The 27,191-nt window shown below is 38.9% G+C and overlaps 1 protein-coding gene across 11 annotated transcripts in view; it reads left to right on the forward strand.

Moving 5' to 3' along the window:
- The window catches only part of NPAS3 (neuronal PAS domain protein 3), an 859,804-nt gene that overhangs the window by 598,148 nt on the left and 234,465 nt on the right, over positions 1–27,191 (forward strand). For all 11 annotated transcript variants that reach the window (XM_064365777.1, XM_021674908.2, XM_021674909.2 and 8 more), the window contains one exon: positions 18,080–18,169. In XM_064365777.1, coding sequence (XP_064221847.1) covers positions 18,080–18,169 — 90 coding nt within the window. The remainder of the gene's footprint in view (positions 1–18,079; positions 18,170–27,191) is intronic.

A 27,191-nucleotide genomic window follows, 5' to 3' on the forward strand; every position in this document is an offset into this window, starting at 1 on the left:
GTAAACAACTGGATGGTACCCACGTGCCTACGTGCACACGCACATGATGGGAGGGAGGTGCTGGCCTTCTGCAGGGCCACAGAGAGCAAGAGACGCTCTCACAGACACGTGACCACTGCTTACCAAGCACAAGGCAGCCAGCAGCCTTGAAGTCACTCACAGGCCTCAGTATGTGGGTGTTATTTGAAGGTAAACAGAACTGGACTCGGGGAAAAATTGTCAAGGGCGTGAAAGGCTTTGGCATCAAGTGTTTTCTGTTCTCCTTCCTCATCACCTCCAGATGTGCCCTCCTGTCCCCACAATGGTGAATGTGCAGGCCAGTGCTTTGTGCTTGGAGGATGTAGTTGCTGAGGGAATGCATGCTGATGAAAAGAGAACCTTGTTAAGTGTTCATTTCCTCCTTCCCTCCTCTGTTTCTGTGTTCTCAGTACCCAGCTCTCATCTGAAACACAAACTGAGTTTGAGGGAGCTTAGAGGTAGTCTCCCCTCTAGCCCACACCCATTTCCATCTGCTTCCAGTTACACTTGAAGAGGGGACAGTAGAAACAATCCAGAGTCAGTACAAACCCATTACAGTGCTAGCATGCTTAGCAGAAACTTAGTAACAGAAGCACGTTGCTGCTGCTGTCTTTACTGCTTTCCTACCTAGAAGCTTCTCATTTTTTCTTCAAATTCTTTATGGATTTTGATATCAGTCCATTACACTTTAGCCTGAAGGAGTGTTCAAATACAACTGATTTTTCTGGGACTACTAGATGTCTGTTTCCAGTATTTAGGGGGCGTAGAAGAATTGCTTGAGGGGAAGTGTGGCCCAGGAGTCACCCTCTGTAAAACGTTCCACCCGTAGAATGGGATCTCTCCAGTGGATTATGATCCACCAAGGTTTGGCTTAAATCATACTTAGCTGACTGTCAAGTCTGGCCACCTCCTCTAGGGTGGCTTTATCCCAACCAGAGAGGACAGCAGCGATCTTCTTGTCCCATCTCTGCTTTGAACATCCCCTTGAGCACTATCTTCCTTCTCTACGCCTCAGGGAATTCAAATGTATAGGGGAGTGAATGGCAGCTCTTTGATATTAAGAACTCGAGAATCTTTGCTATGAAAGAATGGGGTCCAAGTCAATTGCACTACATGCTGCATAGTGGCCTGAATTTCAGTTCCTGCTGTACTATTTCCCAGTTGTGTGATCTCACTTTCTTCATCTCAGACAGAGATGGCAAAGAGTGTGTGTGTGTGTGTGTGTGCATGTGCGTGTATGTGTGTGTATCAGAAGTTGGCCTGAGGATTGAACAGGGTTGGTTCATGTAAAGTCCTTCTCCCAGGGTCTGGCACAGAGACCACCTCCACAAATGCTGTCACTATTAATATTATTATTAAACTCCTTTTGTGATTTGGGGTGTGTTTATTTATATTTAGAGACAGGGTCTTACTGTGTCACCCAGGCTGAAATGCAGTAGCACTATCATAGCTTGCTGCAGCCTTGAACTCCTGAGCTCAAGCAATCCTTGCACTTTGGTCTCCCAAAGCAATGGGATTATAGGCATGAGCCACTGCCCCCAGCTCTGGTGCATATTTGCGGAGGATCTTTCAAGAGCTGAAACAAGTCCATCCCTGGTGAAAGCCACAGAATGTGCTCCTTAGCAATGATCGCAGTCAAGGCAACCTACTCAGAAGTAGTTCATCTGCCTGACGCATCTCTTCTTCCTTCCTCAGTTCTCTTCTTTTGGGGGCTCCTGTTAAGGCTTTCTGACTCTGGAAGCCTCCTCTGCCACATCTCTTAATGAGGCCAGAAGTCTGCCCCTATAGCATAGAAACCCCTGCCTCTTTTCTGGTGCTTTACCTAGACTGGGATGAATATCCAGATTCCCTTTTTCATGAGAACCCTGGGAAGACCCTAGGCAGAGATATGAAAGAATTCATTCTCTTTAAACTACTCTGGCTGCTAACCGTATCTGCAGTCCTGTTGTCAATTGACTTATGCAGAAAAGTGGTGAGAAAAGTCCTAATGTTTCAGCCCATGTCCTCCAACACTGAAACACTCCTTCTATGAGCATCACCTGTAGGTAAGTGTTTAAGCCTACAAATAAACCATTCAAACTTCCTAATACATCTTAAGGGGCATTAGCAATACGTTTCTTCCAAACACTTGCTGGATAACTTCCTACATCTACCATTCCCTTGCGTGTGTTCCAGTAAGCCGAAAGATTTCAGCCTTGAAGAAGCAAGCATAAATGATTCGCAGCAGATCCTGTAGATTTTATTCTGTGTAGTAAGGTATATGGGATAGGGATTTTTATCCTGCTCAATATGTTGATTTTATGTGATAGTTTTGAAAATTTTAATTGTGATAACATAGTTATCAGTAGGGGACCCAGTATAAGGAAGACTTGCCGTTGAAAACTGTGAAGGAATGGGATTTCTTTGGCCATTGCCTTTAAGGATATGTTGCTTGTACCTTGCTGAGCTTATGAGAAAGGGCTGAGTTTGTTGGATTATACAGTATTAGATTAATGCTAGTCAGTAGCTCACGTGAAATTAAGGATGTTGATAAACTGTGCAGGTCAATATCTACAACTAGCCCATTAGGCCTGCCTAGTGGGTCATGTCTGTGTGCTGTTTAGGAAAAGGCAAAATAATATTGGCTAACACTTTAATTAAAGCCTCCTGTTGTGGCAGAAAAGGAGCCAGAAAGGGATAAAAATCTAGTGGAGAGGAGCAGCGAATGTCTTAACAAGTACAGTTAACCTGTAATGAGAGTAGAAGGCACATACAGAAAATGATAAAGACTTAAGGTTGTGTTTGTAAAACCCTTAATATATTTTTATTTGCTTTGGGATAAAAGTCTTCCATTCGGGCTCAGAGGCCAGTTTGAGTCTTTAAGTGCTCAGTCCTTTAGGGGAAGTCACTTTTCAGGCTGTGACACATTTAAGTAGAAATTAAAATAGGTCATCTTGTTACTAAAGCACAACCCCCAAGCAAGACAGTAAAACAAATCTGACTGGTTGGGAAAGGTCAAGGCTAGAATGAGCAAATCTCATTGGAAGGAAAAGAATCCATCCCCAATATTCAATCCTATAAAATTCATACTAGCCTACACAAATTCACAGCCATTCCTGGTCTTCAGAATTTGTCAGTAATCACGCCCCCATGAGTCAGATGTATAAACAAATTCAGAGTTGTTATACTGCCCTGGGTTCACATACAAATACATTCAGAGTAGGATTTATGGGAACATCGGCTGCAAAGTAGGGTTCACACACTCCCTGCAGCCATCAGCCCCTCTTTCACTAAAGAGATGAATGCAAAATGCAAACCAAAAGATGAAAGGAAAAGTGAAGAAGAAACAAAAGAAAAACTGTGAAAGGGGTCTAAAATGAGAACATAGAAGAGGCAGAAAAACAGTGGAGACAAAGCTGTGCACGGTCGTTTTCCAGGTGATACCACCTGACATTGTACTTCCTCACTTGTTCAGGCTCCTGTCATTCATCAGGGCGGTTGGTATTTACTTAGAATCTAAGTTATGTCTAACTTAGTTATGTTCTATGTCTAACTTAGATTCTAAGTAAATACAAACCTCCCTGATGAATATTTATTCTTCTTAAATTATTGGGACTTCATTCAAAATAATAATTCTGCAAGTTTGTGTAAGAGTTTGTGGAAATTTTCCTTATTGTGAAGTTGATCATCTTGTAGTCTTCCGATTCTAGACTAAGGTAAATACCATTCGAGTAATGAAAATAAGTATTAGTTCATGTGCCCAGCTCTTAAAAGATGCCAGGCAGAGGGGCAAGTGAAAAAACAAGGCTTGGGAATTAATCAGTATCTTTGTCCCTTCCTACACCATTGTTGTTGGCAATTCGGATGCCTTTGACATAGAACATTGAGAAAGACTAAGTAAGAGGTGACAATTGTGGCTGAAGGTATTATTGCTCTATATGGTTAAGGCGACTATAAATTCTGTAGACTGATTTTAATAAGTCTGTTAGTCACTGAGATGTAGACTGTCATGCATCAAATGTATTGAATGGTGGAATATATCCATTTTTAAATTATTTTTGTTCTACACATCTTCAGGTATTTAACACAAAAGTGAGTAAACAATCATTGTGCCTGTTAGAATTATACTGAGATTATTGATTCGAGGTTTCTAGTGAGCAAATTACCAATTTGATCAACTCCAAATTTCTTTTGGAATTACTTCTCATTGGCACATCAGTGTATTTGAATAGATCATGCATAACCTAGATTATTGGTACAGCAAATCCCTTGTAAGATGTGTAATGCCATGATTGTTACACAACTTCAGTAAACCACAGAGTCCTAATTCACTGAAAGCAGTTTACCCAGTGATGACTCAGGTGTGTTCGGTGATAAGGCTCTGTAGAAAAAGTAGATATCAAGAGTTCTGTGGCAGCCTATTCCAAATAGCCCAAGTCAACATGCACACTAAGTTCTATTTTCCCAGCAGTCTAACACTCTGTGCTGCTTAGGGAAAAGCAAAATAACAAGGTCTGCCCTTCTTTCGCTGAGATGCCAGCTACTGGCCTCTGACTTCACCTAAAGAACCCAAGAAAGGGAGAGATCGCATGTGTTGACAGCACTCCAGGACAGAAGGGAAAGAAAGGCTATATCTGGACAAAAGTTATTGACACTTTATTCTGCCCTGGGACATGTATTTGGTAGCATGATTAACTCCAACAAATGATTCATGTCCAGTTAGTAATTACAGAAGTCAATGTGAACATGTTTATATTTATTTATAACCAAATGTCCAGGCATCTCAAAATGTATAGAACAAATCTGTGTCTGAAAAAAATGATCATCTAGTGACAATTCATGTACTAGATATAATTTGCTTGTTGATACCCACAATCTATTACTTGCATAAAATCTTTCACTTCAAGATAATACTGAAGTACACATTTTCAAATATTTTTAAGCAAATTTGAGCACCTATTTTATTTTTGAGACAGGGTCTCACTCTGTCACCCAGGTTGGAGTGCAGTGGCACAATCTCGGCTCACTGCAACCTCTGTCTCCTGGGTTCAAGCGATCCTCCCACCTCGGTCTCCTGAGTAGCTGGGACCACAGGCATGTGGCACTACAGCCAGCTACATTTTTTTTTTTTTTTGTATTTTTGGTAGAGACAGGGTTTAACATTGTTGCCAGGCTTCTCAAATTCTTGAGCTCAAGCATTTTGCCTACCTCGCCCTCCTAATGGGCTAGGATTACAGGCTGAGCATCTATTTAAAAAAATAATAATCCCAGTAGGCTGGGTGTGGTGGCTCATGCCTGCAATCCCAGCACTTTGGGAGGCTGAGGCTGGCGGATCACAAGGTAAGGAGTTCAAGACCATCCTGGCCAAGATGGTGAAACCCCGTCTATACTAAAAAATACAAAAATTTGCCAGGCACGGTGGTGGGTGCCTGTAATCCCAGCTACACAGAAGGCCGAGGCAAAAAAAAAAAAAAAAAAAAAAATCACAATGATTATTTGATACGTCAATCAGATAGTTAAAGCAGAAGATATTTGAGCCTATTATTTTTTGCTGTCTGATATGGTAGGTCAGAAAGGCACAGAGATCATCAACACAGTGGTTTCCATGGTTTAGATACATTCTTTGCCTGGTTCAAATCACCTTAACATACCTGCTTTTACCTTCAAGGTAGTCACTTGAGACTTTATTTTCAGATTTCAGTTAGTTATAGTTACCTTCTATATAGAAAACTTCATTCCAGTGATTCCCATTAAAACTCATTGAGATTTTGGTGAGATCACCTTTTGATCTTGCAGATTCAAGTAATAAATGGCTAATCCCTCTTCAGTGACAGCATTGATTGATTTCCAGTCAGAATAGTCATTGAAGTAGACTCAGAAAAAGGAAGAAAATTCCAGTTTCACTTTTCATTTTTTAAAAAACAACAAAAGATTCACTTTAGAAAGCCAGTGGAAAATACCAGAATTTGATTTTCTTCTTTACTAAATCATTCCACAAAATTACCAACACCAAAAACCCCGTATCTCAACCCAGTCCTTTCACTCTGTTCCTGAATTAGACCACAGAGGAGAAGCCAGGATCAATACAGCCAAGCACCACTGTTGTTTTCTTTTGTTATTTGGGGTTTGCTTTGTTTTGTTTGAGACAAGGTCTTACCATGTTGTTCAAGCTGGCCTCAAACTCCTGGGCTCACATGATTCTCCTGCCTCAGCCTCCCTAGTATGCATTACAGTTTTCAATTGTATAAATTAAGACAGTCATTTCATGTACACCTAGCAAATTGGTCCCATCAATTTTCACAAGCTGAATTACTCTTCTTTGAAGGATGCCATCCAGAGCATCACTGATGAAGATTTCTTATGATATTAGTTGTTATGTTCTGGATATATGCAAGTATGTGAGCAAACCATAACAATCTATAATCTTTTTTGCTTCCCATGTGTTACATAGTCTGGCATGTGGGGATAAAAGCAGAAGCATTTCCATATCCTTGGAGCCTTGAATAGGATGAGAGCTCTGTGGACAGGCAGCGTATGCAGGTCCTACCCACCTAGACTCAGCAGCCAACTGTGAAATGAAAGAAGGTTAGCAAAGCAGCCGTGAGTCATAGCAAGCAGTAAACCAAGTTGTTCATCCAGAGATCATTCAGGACCAGGTCTCAGTTCCATCAGAATAATTAATTTTCCTATAAATATATATCTCTGCTTCGTATGGAGCTAAATTCTGGAGCTAAGGCAGTGAAGCAACATAGCCTCTAAGCATCTTGAATTCACAGAAAACCAATATAAAGATTTCAGTATTGTAAAATGAAGGACCCAGAAGAGATGCAGTTACTCACAAAAGATTTTAAGGACCATTCAGAGCATTGTTGACTTCAGGAACTAAATACTCGTTTCTGTTATCAGCCCATCATATTTATAGCTGTATGTGGTTCTACTAAAAATTAATTGTTAATTATATGAATGATATATAAAATAAAGAGTAAAGAACCTAGTTACAATGATTTCCTGAAATTAACATAGAAGGTTTTCATGGCTCATGAATTATCCCCAACCAGAATTTCTGAACTATATTTGTAACCATCAAGTTCCTTTGAGTACAAATGTTTTTTATGCCTTTTCTCTGGAGATACAAATAAAATGTTCCTAGAAATAAAACACATAACTGCACCAGATTAGTGGCTGAGGTCTCTAAGTGGTCTTTTAATATGCTGAATTCATTAAGGGATTCTTTAATCATTGATACTACTCCTGACACAAACCCCCTTACCTAAAGGAATACCTGTACAAGGGATTTATTATTTTGTCTTAAGAGCCTGTTTTTTAAGGTTGCCTGCTGCCCAGTAAACAGTCAGGTTCATATCATAATTAGCCATAACAGAAGCACTGTGGGTTTCCCTGACAACATCAGGGATGTGCTTTCAGGTAAATGAGGCTGTACTTTCAGGTAAATATGACTATAAAATAAATTTCTACATAGTCAAACTTATTTTCACATTGACTTCTATATAAAATGGTATGTATATACTACCAGAGAAGGGGGAAAAACAAATGTATAAATCTGAATGAAAAACTCTGGGACAGGAAATGGGGTCCATGTTCTGGCCACTTTGTATGTGATGTAGTCCAGTCTTACATACCAGCTGCCTACTGGGAGATGTGGTTCTACTAGAGATTATTTATAACCTATGGGGTCCCCTATCCAATTCTGAGCTCTGGGATCTTCTTCCAAAGTATGGGAATTTCTTCAAAGTCTGATGGTCTTTTGACTGCATGTTTTCCAAATCTAGCACTTCTTGCCTTTCCCAGAAACAACACCAACCTAGTAAAGGTCTGGAACTTGGTCATCCAGGGGTCCACGCTGTGTATTCAGGGTATCTTGCATTGGAAACTGCCTTTGCCTTGGGGATTTCTGTTTTATAAAGTTTATTTTCAACTCTGTTCATTTTCTTAGTCTTGGATCCCACAGATTCAAGACTTTTTTTTTTTTTTTTAAGAAAGCAGCTTGTGAGTCCTTGTCTCACTCCCCTTTGCGAGCCCCGGGCTGTTATGGACTTGATGCATAATAAGAAGTCAACAGGTGCTCTCTGTTGCAGTCAAGAGGTGTTTTCTTTTTCTTTTCTTTTTTTTTTTTTTTTAAATTTTACTTTAAGTTCTGAGATACATGTGCAGACCATGCAGGTTCGTTACACAGGTATACACATGTCATGGTGGTTTCCTGCACCCATCAACCTGTCATCTACATTAGGTATTTCTCCTAATGCTATCCCTCCCCTAGCCCCCCACCCCCCATCAGGGTGTGTGATTTTCCCTTCTCTGTGTCCATTTGTTTTCACTGTTCAACTTCCACTTATGAGTGAGAATGCGCATTGTTTGGTTTTCTGTTGCTGTGTTGGTTTGCTGAGAATGATGGTTTCCAGCTTCATCTATGTCCCTGCAAAGGACATGAACTCATCCTTTTTATGGCTGCATAGTATTCCATGGTGTATATGTGCCACATTTTCTTTATCCAATCTATCATTGATGGGCATTTGCGTTGGTTCTAAGTCTTTGCTTATTGTGAATAGTGCTGCAATAAACATACATGTGCATGTGTCTTTATAGTAGAATGATTTATAATCCTTTGGGTATATACCCAGTAATGAGATAGCTGGGTCAAATGGTGTTTCTGGTCCTATATCCTTGAGGAATCACCACAGTGTCTTCCACAATTGGTTGAACTAATTTACACTCCCACCAACAGTGTAAAAGCCTGCCTATGTCTCCACATCCTCTCCAGCATCTATTGTTTCCTGACTTTCTTTTTTTTTTTTTTTTGAGACGGAGTTTTTCTCCCCAGGCTGGAGTGCAATGGCGCGATCTTGGCTCACCGCAACCTCTGCCTCCTGGGTTCAGGCAATTTTCCTATCTCAGCCTCCTGAGTAACTGGGATTACAGGCACGTACCACCATGCCCAGCTAATTTTTTGTATTTTCAGTAGAGACAGGGTTTCACCATGTTGACCAGGATGGTCGCGATCTCTTGACCTGTGATCCACCCACCTCGGCCTCCCAAAGTGCTGGGATTACAGGCGTGAGCCACTGCGCCCAGCCCTCCTGACTTTTTAATGATTGCCATTCTAACTGGCTTGAGATGGTTTCTCTAATGACCAGTGATGATGAGCTTTTTTTCATGTTTGTTGGCTGCATAAATGTCTTCTTTTGAGAAGTGTCTGTTCATATCCTTCATTCACTTTTTGATGGTGTTGTTTGGTTTTTTCTTGTAAATTTGTTTAAATTCCATGTAGATTCTGGATATTAGCCTTATGTCAGATGAAAAGATTTTAAAAATTTTCTCCCATTCCGTAGGTTGCCTGTTCACTCTGATGATAGTTTCTTTTGCTGTTCAGAGGCTCTTTAGTATTAGAACCCATTTATTAATTTTGGCTTTTGTTGCCATTGCTTTTGGTGTTTTAGTCATGAAGTCTTTGCCCATGCCTATGTCCTGAATGGTATTACCTAGATTTTCTTCTAGGTTTTTATGGTTTTAGATCTTACATTTAAGTCTTTAATTTATCTTTAGTTAATTTTTGTGTAAGATGTAAATAAGGGGTCCAGTTTCAGTTTTCTGCATATGGCTAGCAAGTTTTCCCAACACCATTTATTAAATAGGGAATCCTTTCTTGATTGCTTGTTTTTGTCAGGTTTGTCAAAGATCAGATGGTTGTAGATGTGTGGTGTTATTTCTGAGGCCTCTGTTCTGTTCCATTGGTCTATATATCTGTTTTGGTACCAGTACCATGCTGTTTTGCTTACTGTAGCAGTATAGTTTGAAGTCAGGTAGTATGATGCCTCTAGCTTTGCTCTTTTTGGTTAGAATTGTCTTGGCTATATGGGCTCTTTTTTGGTTCCATATGAAATTTAAAGTAGTTTTTTTTCTAATTCTGTGAAGAAAGACAATCATAGCTTGATGGGGATAGTGTGAATCTATAACTTACTTTGGGCAGTATGGTCATTTTCATGATATTGATTCTTTCTATCCATGAACATGGAATGTTTTTCCATTTGTTTGTGTCCTCTCTTATTTCCTTGAGCAGTGGTTTATAGCTTTCCTTGAAGAGGTCCTTCACATCCCTTGTAAGATAAATTCCTAGGTATTTTATTCTCTTTTTAGCAATTGTGAATGAGAGTTGACTCATGATTTGACTCTCTGTTTGTCTATTATTGGTTTGTAGGAATGCTTGTGATTTTTGCACATTGATTTTGTATCCTGAGACTTTGCTGAAGTTTCTTATCAGCTGGGTCATCCAGGGGTTCCCACTGTGTATTTAGGTTATACTAAACTGGAAACTGCCTTTGCCTTGGGGTTTTCTGTTTTATAAAGTTAATTTTCAGCTGTATTCATTTTTTTAGTCTTGAATCCCACAGATGAGTCTTCTTTAAGAAAGCAGTGTGAGTGGGAACCTCGTCTCATTTCCCTTTGTGAACCCCAGGCCGCCATGGGCTTGGTGCATAATAAGCACTCGAGAGGTGCTTTCTATTGGAGTCAACAGGTGTTTTCTAAACAGAAAGAGCAGAGACTCACTTTTGTGAAAAGAAATGCCTGAAGAGGCAAGGATTCTGCACACCTATATCAAAGTGTGAAACAACTGAAGTACCCAGCAGGAGGTCTCAGCAGTGAGCGGAAAAGCAGTCAAGGATCCTTCATTCTCAGCTCTACCTCATGTTGGTTACGTGATATTGAGCAATGGATTTAAATTCTCTGACCCTCAGTTTCCTCATCTGCAAAGTAGGATTAAATAATACCTATCTCACATGTGACCTACATAATGTGACTAACAAATATTTGCTTCCTTTTCTTTCCCCTGGTGAATATTGAATTAACTGCACATTGTTTATAACATTCTATAACAATAAATGCAACATATGTTATATATAACATGCGTAACAGCATATTCTATTCATATATATTTAATGAAAACCACTTCCTTCTTTCCAGTAGTCTGTAATCTACAGGATGTAAGGTAAACAGGTGTTATTTATTCTTTTAGTTTTTTTTTTTTTTTTTTAATGCCAGCAACTTGAAAGACACCTGGTACCCACGTGTGCGTGAACAGCATATTTCTAGCCAAAGCCAAGCGGTGACATTTTTAGGCCATTCAGGACCAGCGCAATGTATTGTTTATATTACTTCTGCCAAGGTGAGGATTCCTCCTTTACCTTGAAAAAGAACCCTGAATTCAATGAGAGAGAAGCATGATAAGGAATAAGCCCTTAGGTTTGGAAGTCTACCATTCAGTAATTCAATGTACCACGTGTACACAAAGCAGATGTAGCATTGCAATGAATATTTGTGCTTTAAAATAACTATTGGGAATCCTCTCCATGAGGCAAAAGGAACATTTGCTCACCTTTGCCCCAAGTGGAACCCCAGGTCCCCTTGGACAAACCAGAGATAATATGGAGTAGCCCCTGTGGCTCAGAGGCCGGTGTGATTCCACCAAATGCCACACACTGTCTTTTTGACCAGAGCCTATTGTCCATTTTGCTGGATGTTCAAATCAGTAAATCTGTCTTTTAAGGCTGAATGTAAAGCCTAAACTAGCATCCCAGAGAAAAAAGGTCAACACCTTGATACATAGCTCCCCCAAAAAGGAATTTGAAGGAGCAGAAGCACAACCTCATCTTGCTCAGAAAGTGGGTGTCTTTGTTCTTCTTATGTTTCAGCATTTTGCTAGCTCAGTGTCACTGCTTTTATTCTGCTGCCTCTCTTTTGAGAACTGTAGAGAGGCCGTCTATGGCTCTCAACTGTTTCCTCACTTAAGATGTTTGAATTTACATGTAGTAGGAAACCCTAACGAAAGGTGTTTTGAGGCATCACAGTTTGCTGTTCTGGATTTATTTTTTAGTAGAAAAATAGTCAAATTTAACTAATCGAATCTGGTGTTGTGATTGGGACACATGGCTTTTGGTACCTGACAATCTGAACCTATGCTATCCTTTGTGCAGTTGACTCATTGGAAGGCAAAGGAAGGAACAGAAAACTCTTGGAGATTTTTAAGAGTTAAAGTCTAAACCTTTGATGTGTGTGCTTTTATCCACTTTGAGAAAATATACTTGACTTAGATTCTTACTTCTGAAAGTAAGGCTTTTGTTTCTGCACAGTGCTGGATTGTTAAAAGTCGGATTGCAAAGACACAATTTGTGAATCTTTTTCTTCCCCATAAACAGATACATGTGGGCACTTTGGGCACCATCCAGGTTCTCCTTGAAGTTGCTGGGAGTCCACATGTGTGTGCCTGAGTGCATTCAGAGGGCAATATGGCATTTTAATGAGCTCTATCAAAGTGTGATTGTATCTAAAGGCCAAAAAATATAAGAAATATATTTTTTCTTTCTGATTCTTTTAACTGCTGCCAAAACAGAGTGGAAAGATAGGCAATGGAATCCTGTCCTCTCTCTCCAGCCAGGCTTCTCATAGGGTTCAAGGTCAGACTCACTTCTTCCCAATGCTAACCCATTGCTTAGGGAATGGAGGCAGTTTTCTCACGGAGCCTCTTTTTATTAACAGCAAAACTGTCTTAGCAGCTGTAAAACACTAGTTTCTAATGTCCGATAAGCATAGTGCTCAAATGCAGGCTCTGCTATTGTCCTGACAGAATTGTGTCACACCAGTGAGAACTCGGTTTGAAGGGAAAGTTGAGTATGTCAGAGATTGTTCTCTGTCACGTCTGGGCATTTTCTCTGCAGTCTGAGCCTGAATTGGAAGAACATCACAGATGCATGGCACATTGGACAAGGAGCACATGCATGCATTTAAATCATGTATATCTTACTTTTTTACTGATGTAATTGTGAAATATGTTCTTTTTGCATTCATAATTAGGGGGTGGAACAGATGGTGAAGGCTTAGTTTAAAATAATCTGTCATTAAAATAACCTAGCCTACTGGTAATTCTTCTCTCTAACTGGAGTTAAGTCATAGGAAAAGAGTTTGGGGTGATTTTTCCCCCTTCTGTACTGGAATGTCAAAGAAGGAACTACTAATTTCAGAGTGCTTATATACTCACTTAAAAATCGTCCCTGTCAGAGCACCATGGTAATATGTCACTCTGTGAAATTTGGCTGCACAGGAATATGCACAAAAAGGAAAACAGACAAAACTCCTTTGACAAATATAAATCCATTTAGCACAATGCATTAAACATTAGTATACCTTCAGTCATGAAGCTGTGGTTAGTTCCATACCCCGCAAGGAAATAACCTCATCATTTGACAAGTACCGTTAGAAGCATTCGGCTTTTGGGGTTAAGAAACTATGCCTTACACTTTATATGTTACACCGATGTCAGGGAATATAAATTATAATTACAGGCATTATTATTCAGAGTTGCTGTAACTCCTGACTTGTGTATCCAAGCCTCACTTCTTGCATGTGTATCTCACAGACTTACTGGGATGTGACAAAGGAAATCTCCAATCAGCCCTGTCTGGATAGCTAAGAACTGCTTTCAGTAATAAGAAAACTGTCTTGATAAATCAGATACTTGCATTCTTTAAAATGTCTGTTTTACTGTTTCTTCTAAGATTTTGTTCTCCATCTGCTTTGAGGAAAGCAGATAGATTTCAGCATGGCTTTACAATAAATCTTCTCGAGGAGGGACTAGCATTAACATTTGTGTAGGTTCTTTTTCATCTTAATCCAACCTTAGTTAATAATCAGAAAATTCTACATAGTGAGTAAGAAGATGTAATTAACCCTTTGACCCCAGAATCTTAATTGGCGCCTGTTGAAAACAGTGGGCAGTTAAAAAAAATTAAAAAGTAGCCTGCAGTGATTGAACAGCACAGTATATAATAGCTTTCTTGATTCAAAATTTTAAAAGCTTCCACAGAACTTTCAGATTAATCACACTTGGTTTCCAAGACTAACTGACTGAATGTTTTCCTCCTGCTCCCACCTTTTTAAGGTAATATCCAAATTAAACCAACCATGATGCTACCCTCAAACTTTTCTAAGTGGCAACGTACAGCTAACTATAGACAGAGAGACTCCTGAATCAGAAGGTAGCGGCTATGTGAAAAGTGACCTTGGCAATATACTTTAGACCTGATTTCATATCCCATTCTTTATTTGAAAGGTAATCAAATCTGAGATATGGACATTGATCTTAGACTATAGGTATAATTGACCAAAATGATAAGCATAAAAGTGAAAAATATGGTGAATAAACCAGTTGGTGGTGGTGTGTCTGTGTGTGTTTATGTATGTGTGTGTGTGTGTGTTTTACTTCTCTGATAACTAACAACTAATTTAACTAGTTGTTTTTTCCCCTACCAAATCGGCTGTTATTTTTAATTGAATTGACTGGATGTCTTTGTGTCATGTAGACATAGACTCATTTTAATCTCACCAGGAAATTGGAACATGTGTTGAAGCCTCTGTTTTTGCCAAACAAAACTGGCCAGTTTTTAGATCGCCACTGCTTAATAGCATCAGATGTTTAGCCTCCAGATATTCCTCTACCCTGCTATGGTGCCCAGACCTCCTCAGATATTTTAGTAACTACATGAAATCTGAACCTAATGTTAAAAATCACAATTCCCTTTAGTGAGGAAGTAAAGGATATGCGTAGATAGCAAGTGACACATCTATTCAGAAATAGCACTGGGTGTTTTAGAGGACATAAAAAAATCCACTCTTTTGTAAATATCAGGGGTATCCCAGACCATGGTAGAAATCTGCGGAATCTGCATCTGCAAATAATGTAAGTCCATAAGCTGGACCCTTCAAGAAAATAGTTTCTATCCTTTTTAGTCATTATGGTATTTGTGATACGAGGAAAAAGGAGCACTGAGCGTGGAGGTAGAACTGGATTTCATAAATCTTGATTGAGTAGTTGTTAGGTGCTGGCTAAAGATAAATAAGGCATTGTCCCACTGTTGAGAAATTCAGTGATTCAGATATTCTCTAGTTGAGAACTGAATAAGCCAACCAGAAACATACAATGCCACAAATGCTTTAATAATTGTATGGGAGTGAAGAAGATTTTATCCTGGCTCTGCCACTAACTGGCTATCTGATCTTGTCCAGCCACTTAGCCTCTCTGTGCCTCAGTTTCCTCCACTGTAAAATGAATGTTTAGAACTATAGTAGATTATCCCCACATCAGCTTCATCAGTTCATTCTTCTGCACCCAGACAGGCTTCCAACTGTCCCTTGTGTCCTTAGAAGTTCTCCTGTGATCTGTCTTTGTGTTGTTGCTCTAATTGACAATGACATATTAAAATTTGAGAAGATGACTTACACAGTTTTCTATGATTGTGTACCAAGCCATGGCTATCAGGTCAAATGGAAAACCTAACAAGCCCTTTTATAATCTCCAAGGCAATATTCACAAAGGGGAGGGTCCTAAGTCTCACGACTCATCCTCAGGAGACATCTTGTTTGAGGTAAAGATATGTTGAAATTAGATTCTTCCCAAACTTTAGGAAGGAAATATCTTTCCCTTTGCACTGGTTCAAAGTGAGGTTCCAGTATACTACACCCTGTGCTTGAAAGACTCTATCAGAAAAGGTTCCAGAGGGTTTGGCTGTTTTGTCAAAGGTCAAGAGCCCAGTTCCCTTAGACAGTATTTTATGCCCCATAGCTGGTTCTGGGAAATATTTCGGAGCAAAATGGCCAGGTGACCTCCTGTGGAAATAAATTGAGTACTCTTTTGCCATCCTGCTTCACCTCTGTCTTCCACCCACAATGGGGGGATTCTATCATTTGAACAAAAGTTGCTCAAAAACAAGGGACGATGTTTAAGATGTCACAGGCTGCCTCTTGGTGTAAATATTTTAATTTTATAAATGCCGTGAATATTTGTCTTTTCATTAATTCACACATGTCAATTCGAGAATGTTTATTTTTGCGGGAAGGTAGTATAGTTAGTTAAGCCCCACTGCCGAGGTTCAGATCTGAACTCCAAACTCAGAATAGGCTTCTCACCTAACTTCACCAATCCTCAATGTCCTCATATATAAAATGCAGATAATAATATGATAACTTCATATAGTACTTGCGAAAATTAAAAAAGACAATATGTGCAAACTGCTTAGCATGGAATGCTTAATAAATGTGAGCTAGTATTATTGTATTACTGTGGCTAAAAGCTCATCTCTCATGTAATTTGCTCTTTAGTGGAACAGTATAGTGTGACTTACGAATCGTTTTCAGAACCCAAGAAATCAGAGGAGGGGCTTGGTGTCATCCATAGTTTCTGACCAATGGAGCAGTGAAAACAGGTCAGGAAACATGAAAATCCCTTTTTTTTTTTTTGAGACAGAGTCTTGCTCTGTCGTTCAGGCTGGAGTGCAGTGGCGTGATCTCGGCTCACCGCAACCTCCTCCTCCTGGGTTCAAGTGATTCTTGTGCCTCATCCTCCCAAGTAGCTGAGATTATAGGCACATACCACCACACCCAGCTAATTTTTGTATTTTTTTTTTTAGTAGAGATGGGGTTTCCACCACATTGGCCAGGCTGGTCTTGAACTCCTGGTCTCAAGTGATCTGCCCACCTCAGCTTCCCAAAGTGCTAGGATTACAGGTATGAGCAACTGTATTCAGCAGGAAATCCAAATTATATTCACACACACACACACGGCCCCATATACATACATATATAAGAAATCAGTATTTTAGGAGACTGAAATTATTGCTAGGATTTGAGGAGGCAAATATTTCTAACTAAATTTCCACACTTCTTCCACCTTTCTGTATTTTACAAATTATGTCATTAATTTAATGTTTTCACATATCTTGCTCCTAGCATGGTTTTCCTGTATTTGCAAATTCACAGACTTTTTTTTAACACCACTCACATTTAAAAACTTTTTTTCCTGGACAAGCAGCACTTGTGCAATGTATCTTGTTAAAAGTAAATATAAAGCAAAACAGCAGACATGAGGATGACGGAGGGTATAAGATGCACTGGATTGCAAGAATTTGAAACAAATTGATTCTCAGTTTGAATGCTATATTGCAGTTGGAGTTCATGATGATTTACACCATTCATCAGACTGAAAATGCAACCCTCAGTTTGGAAAGTGGACTGAGGTTTTAGGAGTTACAGATAATGTGTAGCATCCTTTTCCTTTCTTTCTTCTTTTGCTTCCGTTTCAGGAGTTGCGATAGAAACTAGAACTGTTGCTATAAAACTTGAATAGAGAGTTTTGCAAAACAGAATTACAGTTTGTAAGATTGCAGCTCATATACATTCTCCCTTAATGTATTGACTTTTCCTATTGTTCTAACACAATGGGCACTGGGAGTAAGGAAGGCACAATTTCTTATTAATTAGCAAAGTGTTGATGTTCATAGTGGTTCAAGTAGTGATTTTTACCTGCTCTTGATATAGGAAGGCTTTTTTCTTTCATTTCATTACGATCTTCATTCCTGTTCAACTATTTAATGGAGAATCTTGCTGATTTAATCTCAGTGCCCAGTGAATCCAAAAAAATAAAGGCAACATCTCATAAAATCAGCATGACCTTATTTTGTACATGAAAGTAATGTATCTTGATCAAAATGACAGAGATATAAGTCCCTAAAGTAAAAGAAAGCTTTCAGTCTTAATTCAGACTTGTAAATTGTTCATGTATAATGCAATACTAAATGATCTTAGGACTTTCATTAAACACAGAGAAAAAATGGTCTTAAATTCAGTGTGGCCGGGCGCGGTGGCTCATACCTGTGATCCCAGCACTTTGGGAGGCCAAGGTGAGTGGATCACCTGAGGTCAAGAGTTCGAGACCAGCCTGGCCAACATGGTGAAACCCTGTCTCTACTAAAAATACAAAAATTAGCTGGGCATGGGGAGCACGTGCCTGTAGTCCCAGCTACTCGGGAGGCTAAGGCAAAAGAATTGTTTGAACCCAGGAAGTCAGAGGTTGAAGTGAGCTGAGATCATGCCAATGCACTCCAGCCTGGGAGACAGAGCAAGACTCTGTCTCAAAAAAAAAAAAAAAAATGATGTATTGCTTTTTCTCAGTTGTCTTACTAATTAAATCTGCATCCTTTATATTTATTAATCTATTTATATGTTTTTTTTTTTCCTGCAGTCCCTGGATGGCTTCGTATTTGCACTAAATCAAGAAGGAAAATTTTTGTACATTTCCGAAACAGTCTCCATCTACCTAGGCCTCTCACAAGTAAGTAAAACAATTTTAGATTCTTGGCAGTGATTATGAAGCCTTCTTCAGCCTCATGCTTTTCCTTCTTCAAGGAATATTCTGTTTAGCATGAATTATCAAATTTATTATTTAATGGCTTTACCCAACTGTTCTCTCAAAGTCACTGAGAAACCTGTGTGTCAGTGTTGAAGATTCAGAATAAACTTGTGCTCAAAAACTTCAGTTCCCCTCCCCACCCCCCAAGGATCATTATTAATTTATTGAGAACAAATGAAGTTTCTTCCCTTGGTTGTTTTGAACTTTGAAACCTCTGTGCCCAGTAGGAGAGGGACACACTAATAGTGCTTCCCTTGTGTCCTATTACTGGATGTTTATGGAGTACCCTGCATTATCCTGGGAGCTGACACAATGGCAGGAGTCATTTGGAGTCAAGAAATGCTGAAAGAGACCATTAAAATGTGTTGCAGGGAGGGTTCCAGCAAGGATATATTTTGCTGCCTTTGCAAATGCTTCCTAACGCTGAAAGATGATTTCATAAAATAAGATGGCTTTTCATTATTTGCCATTTAATTACTCACATGTGTTTTTCGGAGGATAAAAGAAAAGAAAATGGAGGCTGATGGGCCAGGGACAAAATCCTGGATGTTACTTCTCGATATTCCTCTGGAACACAAAAATTTCAGTTCTAGTGAATTCCAAGATGTGGGCTGCATCTAATGAATGCCAAAATATCCTGAAGCAAGATTTGCAAGTCAGCTAATTATCCAGATGTTTTCTCCATAGAAATGCTGAACATCTGGGTATTTGCGCCCATACAGGTGATTGGCTAAGTTTGACCCCTTTCATCTGGTGGTTTGGCGTGAGGAAAACACTGCCTCAGTGGGAGGGTTTTTGTGTGTGTGTGATGATCTGCCAAGCTGGATAATCTACTGCTCATTCAGTTGCCCCTTGAAGCTAGAGATAGAGATAAGATTTGTCTCTCTCCTTTAAAGCAGGACCCGCCCCAGACTCGTTGCTTCTGAAAGTTGGCACAGCTCTAAGGAGACATCCAGCACGGCTGGACCCTTTTGGCTGTTAGTGAGTTTGCCAGGTAATAGCTAAATCAAGAAAGACATTGGAAAATAATAGAGAGAGAGATCTGGCATGTGAGGAGGCTTGGGGAAGGAGGAGAAACACTGCCAAATTTGATTATTTACTGTTGAGAATCCAGACAAGGATCTGGTCTGTTAATGCTTCCTTGAAGAACATGCAAGCTCTCAGCTGTAGTGTATGCAGTAATTCTACTTTATGTGGGATTTAGCAAACCAAATGACAGAAACTGAGCTTTTATCAGCTCAGTATTAGTATTCTTGTATCTTGTTGAAAGATCTGGTTTTGTAATAGCCTTTAATAGACTTTAAGCCTTGTCTTAATCTGTCTGGGACCTAATATTGAAAATCTTCAGGTCTGAAATTGGTGAGCCACCATGTTGTTACGTTGTTATTACCATATAGAAGTGGAAACACCGCTGTTTGTTGTTCTGCAATGCCCATATTCATCTGTTTTATTCGGAGTATCCAGCAAAGTTTAATAAGCCAGTAAAGAAGAAGGATGAATAATTAGTTTAAGCAGGTAAATGCTAATTAGGGAACTCCTGAAAAGCATCCATTATATACTAGCTCAAAACACATTTTACAGCCCTGGTTAGTGGTGTAATCCAAATTCTGTCAAGGCAACTGCATTTTCTGTAATTGAGATGTGTATGTTTGCTTTGCATAACAGATGGCTCTGTATGCTTAGACTGATAGCTAGGAAAATAATAATTGCATTATTCTGGCCAAAAGAATATTAGCTCTTGGGTTTTGGCCATTTCAGTCAGTCCTCCTGCCAGCACAGCATATGCACATATATGGATTGGATTTTCAAGGAAATTGATGCATCTGGAATAGTGCGGCCATCTGAAATATCATCTGTTCAAGAAAAATTTGGCTTTAACCCTATGCTGGTTTCTCCTTAAAAGTATTTTATTTAGGTGCTTTTCTACTGTATCATCAAGTAAAATCTGAGACAAATAATTGAGGTTTCTATGAAACAAAGCAGCTGTGTAGACATGGTATAATATCTGGCAATTTCTGTGCAATCAGTCCCTGCTTTTATATATAATGGATTTTAAAGCACATATCAGTAGTCAGCATCTTGAGTTATCCAGGGGCATTCCCTGGCCAAAATGTGCCACTGCCTTCTTTTCCTCTGGTGGATGTGTTCAGTGTTGGCAGAAACTGTCAAATATGCAGGTAGAGGCTATGAGATAGGAGATAGCGGCCTTCATTTGGCAGCACTACGCAACTGAAGTGATGAGGGGTCAGTCGGTAGAAAGTGATTTTTGCATATACCAATTTATCTATTTAGAGTTCAGAGCTAAAGCTTAAGAATAGTTCTGGATTAATATGAAAATAATCTGATAAGAACATCGTATATTTTTAAATGCCCGAAGCATGAGGGGAAAAAAAATCTATGCTAAAACGCTGGAAAGGAGTTTTTAACCCAGTTAAGTTTCTGAGTCCTAATAGAGAAATCGAGGTCCCAAGACACAACTCTTTCCAAGTTTCTTCAACACCCTTTTTCAGTTGTAGGGGTTGTGAGGTGATATACAAAGTAAATATAAGTCAATTAAGCATTTGTTCTTTTACGCAAGCGCGCGTGCGCGCACACACACCCCCTTAATTAAGTGCAAACCAAATGCTCTGCTTGTATTCTACAACTTTTGCTAAGTGGTTATTCCATCAAATTCTGGACAGTGATAAGGAATCTTAAAGTTATGGTCCCTCCTTTCCTTTTCAAATAGTTTTGTTAAATAAAGACAATGTGTAACTCCGTCATCAAAGACTTCTCCAGTGAAATTGTTAAGGAGGACCGTGAGCATGTTGGTTTGGTACAGAGCGTAGCTATGTCTGTATTTCTAACTCTCAAGATATCCCTTCCTCAGTTTTATTTTCTTTCAATGTGTCTATAAATATGGTGGCTTTAAAATGGCTCATGCTCAGGAAAGAATTAGGATTTTTTTTTGAGGGGGTTCACAAGAAAACAAAATAGGGAAACTTCTGAGCTCTGTTGTGTAGCATGGGGATAGAAACAGCCAGAGTGGATTTTCTCTTTGACATTTCCTTGAGTGGGACAGCTCCTGGTGTCCAGGGCATGTGTGTGCCGGGTGTTCAAGTATTGTCATCTTGTTGTAATTATGGGAATGAGTGAATGATGATGATTTCTGAACTTCCTCAACAGTCCTCTTGATTTTGTGGGATACACACACACACACACACCAAGACAGAGAGAGAGAGAGAGAGGAGAGAGGAGATATATATATATTTAACGTAACAACATCCAAGAAGTGGTTTCAGGTTATAGACGTATGCTCTATTGACTTGCTTTCCTGTGTAAAAATGATTCCCAGTTACTCACCAAGAGTCCTTATCTTAAAGGAAGATTCCTACATACTGATGCTGAATCTTGCTTGCATAGAAACTAAATAACTTCTTATATTTGGTGATGGCATTCAGAGCTGTTCAAGACAGCTCTGCTTTCTAGCTATAATGGAACATGCAGAAGTGAAAATGAAGAAAGAAAACAGAATGGGTTCCCTAACACTGAAAATGTAGCAATGATATATAGCCAGCTTTTATGAAATCTCTTCCAAAATGTAAGGGGCTTAATCACCAGAGAATCCAAAAGAGACTTTACATGATAAATAAAAAGTATTTCTAGTTGATATAGGATTTAAAGCTTAGAGAAATATTTATTTGTTGGCTTATACTCTCCTCTTTCCACAAAGGATTTGAAATAGCTTACATAAACACATATGATAAAAAATAATGTCAAAATAGAATTAGGGAATAAGGAAAAGAAGATAAGCGAAAATAGGTAAACTGTTACCACATAGTAGAAAAACACAAAAAAGAGAAAAAGGGGCTCATAAAAAGACCATTATAAATGGTCTTTATTAAAGCTTCAGATTTAGCCATGAGCTTCATGGTAACCAAAGCAAAAAGGGAAATACAGTCAACCATCGAAAATGAAAAACCGTTGTTTCTTAATGAAAGCAAAGTTTTTCTGAGACTGAAATCTGAAAATCTCACATAGGATTTTGGTAGAGCTAACCTGTAGATTATGACATTGATATGCTTCCACTGGAGTCCACATTCACAGCAAGGCTGTCATGATCCACACAGCAAACACAAAGACTCAAATTACAAATCTCAGAAGCAGGCAGAAGCCCACTGCCTGCCAGCCGTAGCTGTGCAGAAGACCATTTGGAGAGTGACATTCGGTTCCTGCATCCACGCCTCACAATAGCACTGGCTCGTTTGGTGGTTTACATGGTTTCAAATCTACTTTCCTTCACCCATACTTACATCCTGCATTTTCTTCTAAATCCTCCTGAGAAATTGAACATTATAGTTGCCAGAGGCAGAGGACATGAAACTCAGTTAACCAGAGAATACAACTGGACTCACATCTTCTGAAAACATTTTTTTCTGGAAAATGAGATGAGACAGGATAATTATAATGTGCACCTATGCCAGCAAAGTGCTTTCAAGTTAATACAGGGTCCTGTTTACAACAAAATGAGATCTAGAGCAAGCCAGGAAATTTGCACATTTTCATGGGGTGATATCATTAGAAAATACCCTACGTGCCAGCTAAAGCCTCTCTTGAAATGTGTTGTAATCACCCCCCACTACCTCCAGTCCCCTCGTGCACATAATGAGTCACTTCCCTTTTTCTCACCAAGTCCTCACCCTTATATAAAGTATTTCCTTGCTATTGTGAGCTAGCCAGAAGGTAGCTGCAGACAAGGTTACAAATTGACTTGATTCAAGGCAGCTTGCTGAAAAGGGCAGGGTGGCTACAGATATAATAAGAGTTAATAGAGGTGAAGGTGAAAGGGGGTAAGTGATTGTTTTAAATTTGGTCTTTTTTTTTTAAGCCATGCAGATATATTTGCCATAAACTCCTTTCCCTATCCTGTTGTTCATCTCCATATTTTAGATTTCTCTGCATTTGTTATATAGAATGGCAAATAAAATTACAGCTACAGCACACAAGTACAAGGTCAAATAAATGACAGAGCTCAGTCTATTTGTGAAGCTATTCTGAAAGAGAACCATGGTGCCAAATGTGGTTTATTTGAATAATAAAGAAGAATTAGATTCCCCTGATAACTTGGCCGAGGGCCAATAAATCACTGGAGGTTAAAGATGCTTTGCAACTGCCATGTCTTTCTTTTGCTTTTCCAAAGTGCAAACCTCACTCTTCCATTCTGTGTTTTTCAATGCAAATCAAGTTGAGGTTAGTATGTGGCTAATACTCTCACTTCCATGCTTGTAAAAGGTATATATATTTCTTTAGTGGGGTGAAAAAAAGAAGACATTAGCTTTCCTTACAAGTTATTACTCTTGTTTGGCATCATCACATCCTAGAGAGCTGGAATATAAAGTCACAAAAGGTATTTCAACACAGCAGAGGGCTTAAAATGAAGGAGCCAAGTGTTAGCATTTTTGCAGTTGGTGTTCTAAATGTATTCAATGCTAGGATAACTGGAGTCCTTTTAATAAATGAATGCAAATACTGTTTTATGCTCCCCCCTTTTCAAGTATTTCAAGTGGACATGTCTTAATTTTAAAAGAAGAAAAATATATAATTTTCTGCAGCTTGTGACACCCCCACCCCAACTAGGAAGTCTACATTTTTCTCCTGTACACTAATCATAAAAAGTTCATCACTTCTGGGTGTAACAAAGAAAAATGCCCTTTTGAATGTGGAAGCTCTCAGGGTTTGGAGACTATTGAGAAAATATAAGTATCAAAATAATTCAGAAACAGTACAAGGCACAGTGGCACATTATCAATTTACAACATTTAAATTGATAAATGCTTGGTGGTGAAGGCCTACAAGGGCACTTTGAAAAGCAAATAGCGACCTGGTGAAGAAATTGATTTTTCCCCCCCGAAAATGACTGCATGATGCATCATTTGACTGCATGCTGTCCGAGTGCTTGACAGAGATAATCTCAGCAATCCCACGGGTGACCTTATCGTTCTCACCAGGGCAACTTTGTCTACGTTCTGACTTTGTGCATGTCAAGGTTCCTCCCGGCAGGATCCTTGGGGGAAAAAGTTCCTCTGTTCGATCCAGATATTGAACTGCTCGTTCTTCCCCCTTTTCCTTCCACCCCACCCTTCCAAATAGGCAAACACGCCTCTTTATTTCATCCATAATTATGAATGAGCCAAGCAGAAGAATATAGCTCTGTGCTCTGTATCTTTGTTGAAGCTCCTAATACCTTTTAGTTCATAGTTCTTAGGTGATAATCTATATTGGCAGGGATCTTTTTATCAGAAAGAGTAGGAAAATTCCCTGATGTTCTCCTGTAATTCATTGCCACCTTGAGCAGAATGGAAAAAGCTAACCAGTTTCTTTCTTCTCTGTACTTGCAGGGTGTTTTTTTTTTTTCTCCCTCCCCTATCATCTTTACATAGAACCCTTCTGAAACAGTCTTAAGTCATACATGTCAGTATCTAATAATATCATTCTCTCGCAATCCAATGACTTAAGGTATTTCTCTTATAACCTTAAAATTATGTAACAATGATATAAGGCCCAGGTAGCATGTCACCTGTGCTATTTGGCTTTGAATCCCAATGGCAGCCTCTTTGCAGAGATTCGATAGAATCCACAGGGCTTCTTCAGGACCGTTGGTGTTTGGAAAGTATTTTTCTTCCACAGAGAAATAATCAACCATTTTTTTGCTTAGAATTTTTCCGTTGATGTATATGAATGCATGTATGTGTGTGTCTGTTGATCAGTAATCTTCCTGCCACACAGCTTGTCGTTGATAATTACAGTTCTTGATTAGCCACTTCTTGAAAGCAGCAAATACCCTGCCTGGTTTGGCACCCTGAAGCTCCGGTCCCCACTGTCTCTGACACCGTCAGTTCACCATATTCAACCCCTTTTACCTCCTTCTTTCATCCACAACATTAATTCTGAGTGAACAAGACGTGCTTCCTTGCTTTTGACAAGATTTGCTGCAGTCTCATGCGACAAAAACCCAACACTCATTCCAGATTCAGAAAGTAGGATTTATAACAGCATTTTAATTTAATGTTGGATGTCGAACATATAAAGAGATCACAGTAGTACTAGAGCTGAAAATTGATGCCTTTTTTATTAGTGTCCTCTCAGAAGTGGGTGAGACGCTGTTTGTGCAATGGAGCACAGAGCAGCACAGTCAGATGAATGAGGATATGCTATCTGCAAGGAATCATATTTCAAGCCACTGTCGGCCTCTATTGATGTGCTCAGAGTTGAAAGGTTATGCTGGTAAATGCCATCCGAATTTCCAGCATTAGAAATCGGTAGAATAATCTGCTGGCTGTCACTTTATGCTCAGCCTAAATGCACTGCATAGGGATGTTTTACTTATTTTAACTCCAAATTAATTTCTTATTACTGGCGCATTTCTTTCTCTTCTCATGCTTTCATCAGTGCCCAAATGGGACTGATTTTTAACAGGTCTTCAGAGTAGACCACTATCTGTGAAAGAAAATGAAGGAAATGCGCGTCATTCTACGTGAGAATCATGTTATTCTTATTTATTCCTTTGAACATATTTTTCCAGACAGTGAGGCTAAAACACAGGAAGTTTGTGCACAGGGAGCTTTTCTTCTTAGACTGAATCATGGAATCTCAGGATAATTCAAGATAAGCTTACCATTTGCAAATGTATGAATCGAAGCCCTACTTTGCTTCTTAATTTCTGGAGTTTAAGTGAGCAAGGAAAAAAAGGAAGATGGAGTATTCTTCATTTTGCAGATGAGGAGATCTAAAGCCAGAAAAAAAAATGCTTCATAAGGAGCTAGCTCATTTTATTTGTGTGGATTAAACAGTATTTCCAGATTCATTTTGAAGTAGAGCACTGAGCAAAAGTAAGATTAAGAAAATTTAGTCATCATTCTAAGTCCGTAATTTATTCATTTTTAAATAATGAAACGGTGTTTTTCTGAATTAACCCATGTATTATTCATGCAGACATTGGCAATGTAATGTCCCTGGTTTTCTGGAAAGCAATATACATTTCTTTGCCTGACAAGCAGTATTTTCTATATGGTATTAATTTAATGGCTGATTTTATTATGCAAAGTTAGAAAGTAAAGATAATTTCTGTCCATAATGTGGTGCTTATATAGGCAATATATGCAAAATAATACCTCTACACTTGAGCCAGCTATCCTTTCTCAGTTAGCCTGGACCCTATAAGAATGATGAGTGAATGCAAACTGCTCATATGAAGAATGAGAAATAACTTGACCTTCTGGGAAGGAGGTCATAAAATCATTAAATTCATGTGAAATCCAAATTTCATTTCTATAAACACATTCAATCTATATTGGGTTTTAGCTCTTACATAAGAAGACATGATTTTCTTGACAGGAGTAACATCGCAACAATTTCAGTGATAATTTCAGTAGGGCTATAATAAGGAAATTGTCTTTTAGATTTTCGCGTAAGTTCTAGAACTAGGCCGGTAACCTGAAAATTGGTGTCAGTTTTACACAACAAATGCCCTATGGCTTTTTATCTTTCATCCTCACTCCCTTCTTTGGAATGACAGTCCAAAGATGTAATCTCTTTTTCTTAAAATCATCATTGTTAAAGAGACTGATAGCAGATGAATTATTTAAAGTATCTTTTAGATGCATTTTTGTGTAAATATGTGTTTATTCACATGCCGATATATGTTTATAAATGCATACAATTGGTTTCTTTCTGATATGGTTTTCGTGCCTACTGCATTTTTATCTACAGATATAAATAATTTCCAAAATGATTCACTAAAGCAGCAAACCAGGTTTTCCTTTGGGTGTCTCTTCCTTCTTTCAGGCTCCTAAGCTGCAAATTTACCACATTCAGTAATAAGATAAAAACTTTCTCTGATGCTGTTAATTTTTAATGTGCTGGCAGATTAAATCTATTACTTTCAATAACTATGGAAACTTTTTGA

The sequence above is a fragment of the Aotus nancymaae genome, unplaced genomic scaffold (genome assembly GCF_030222135.1).
Source record: "Aotus nancymaae isolate 86718 unplaced genomic scaffold, 86718_ANA_hifiasm-v0.15.2.pri h1tg000062l, whole genome shotgun sequence".
In the NCBI taxonomy this organism is placed as follows: domain Eukaryota; kingdom Metazoa; phylum Chordata; class Mammalia; order Primates; family Aotidae; genus Aotus; species Aotus nancymaae.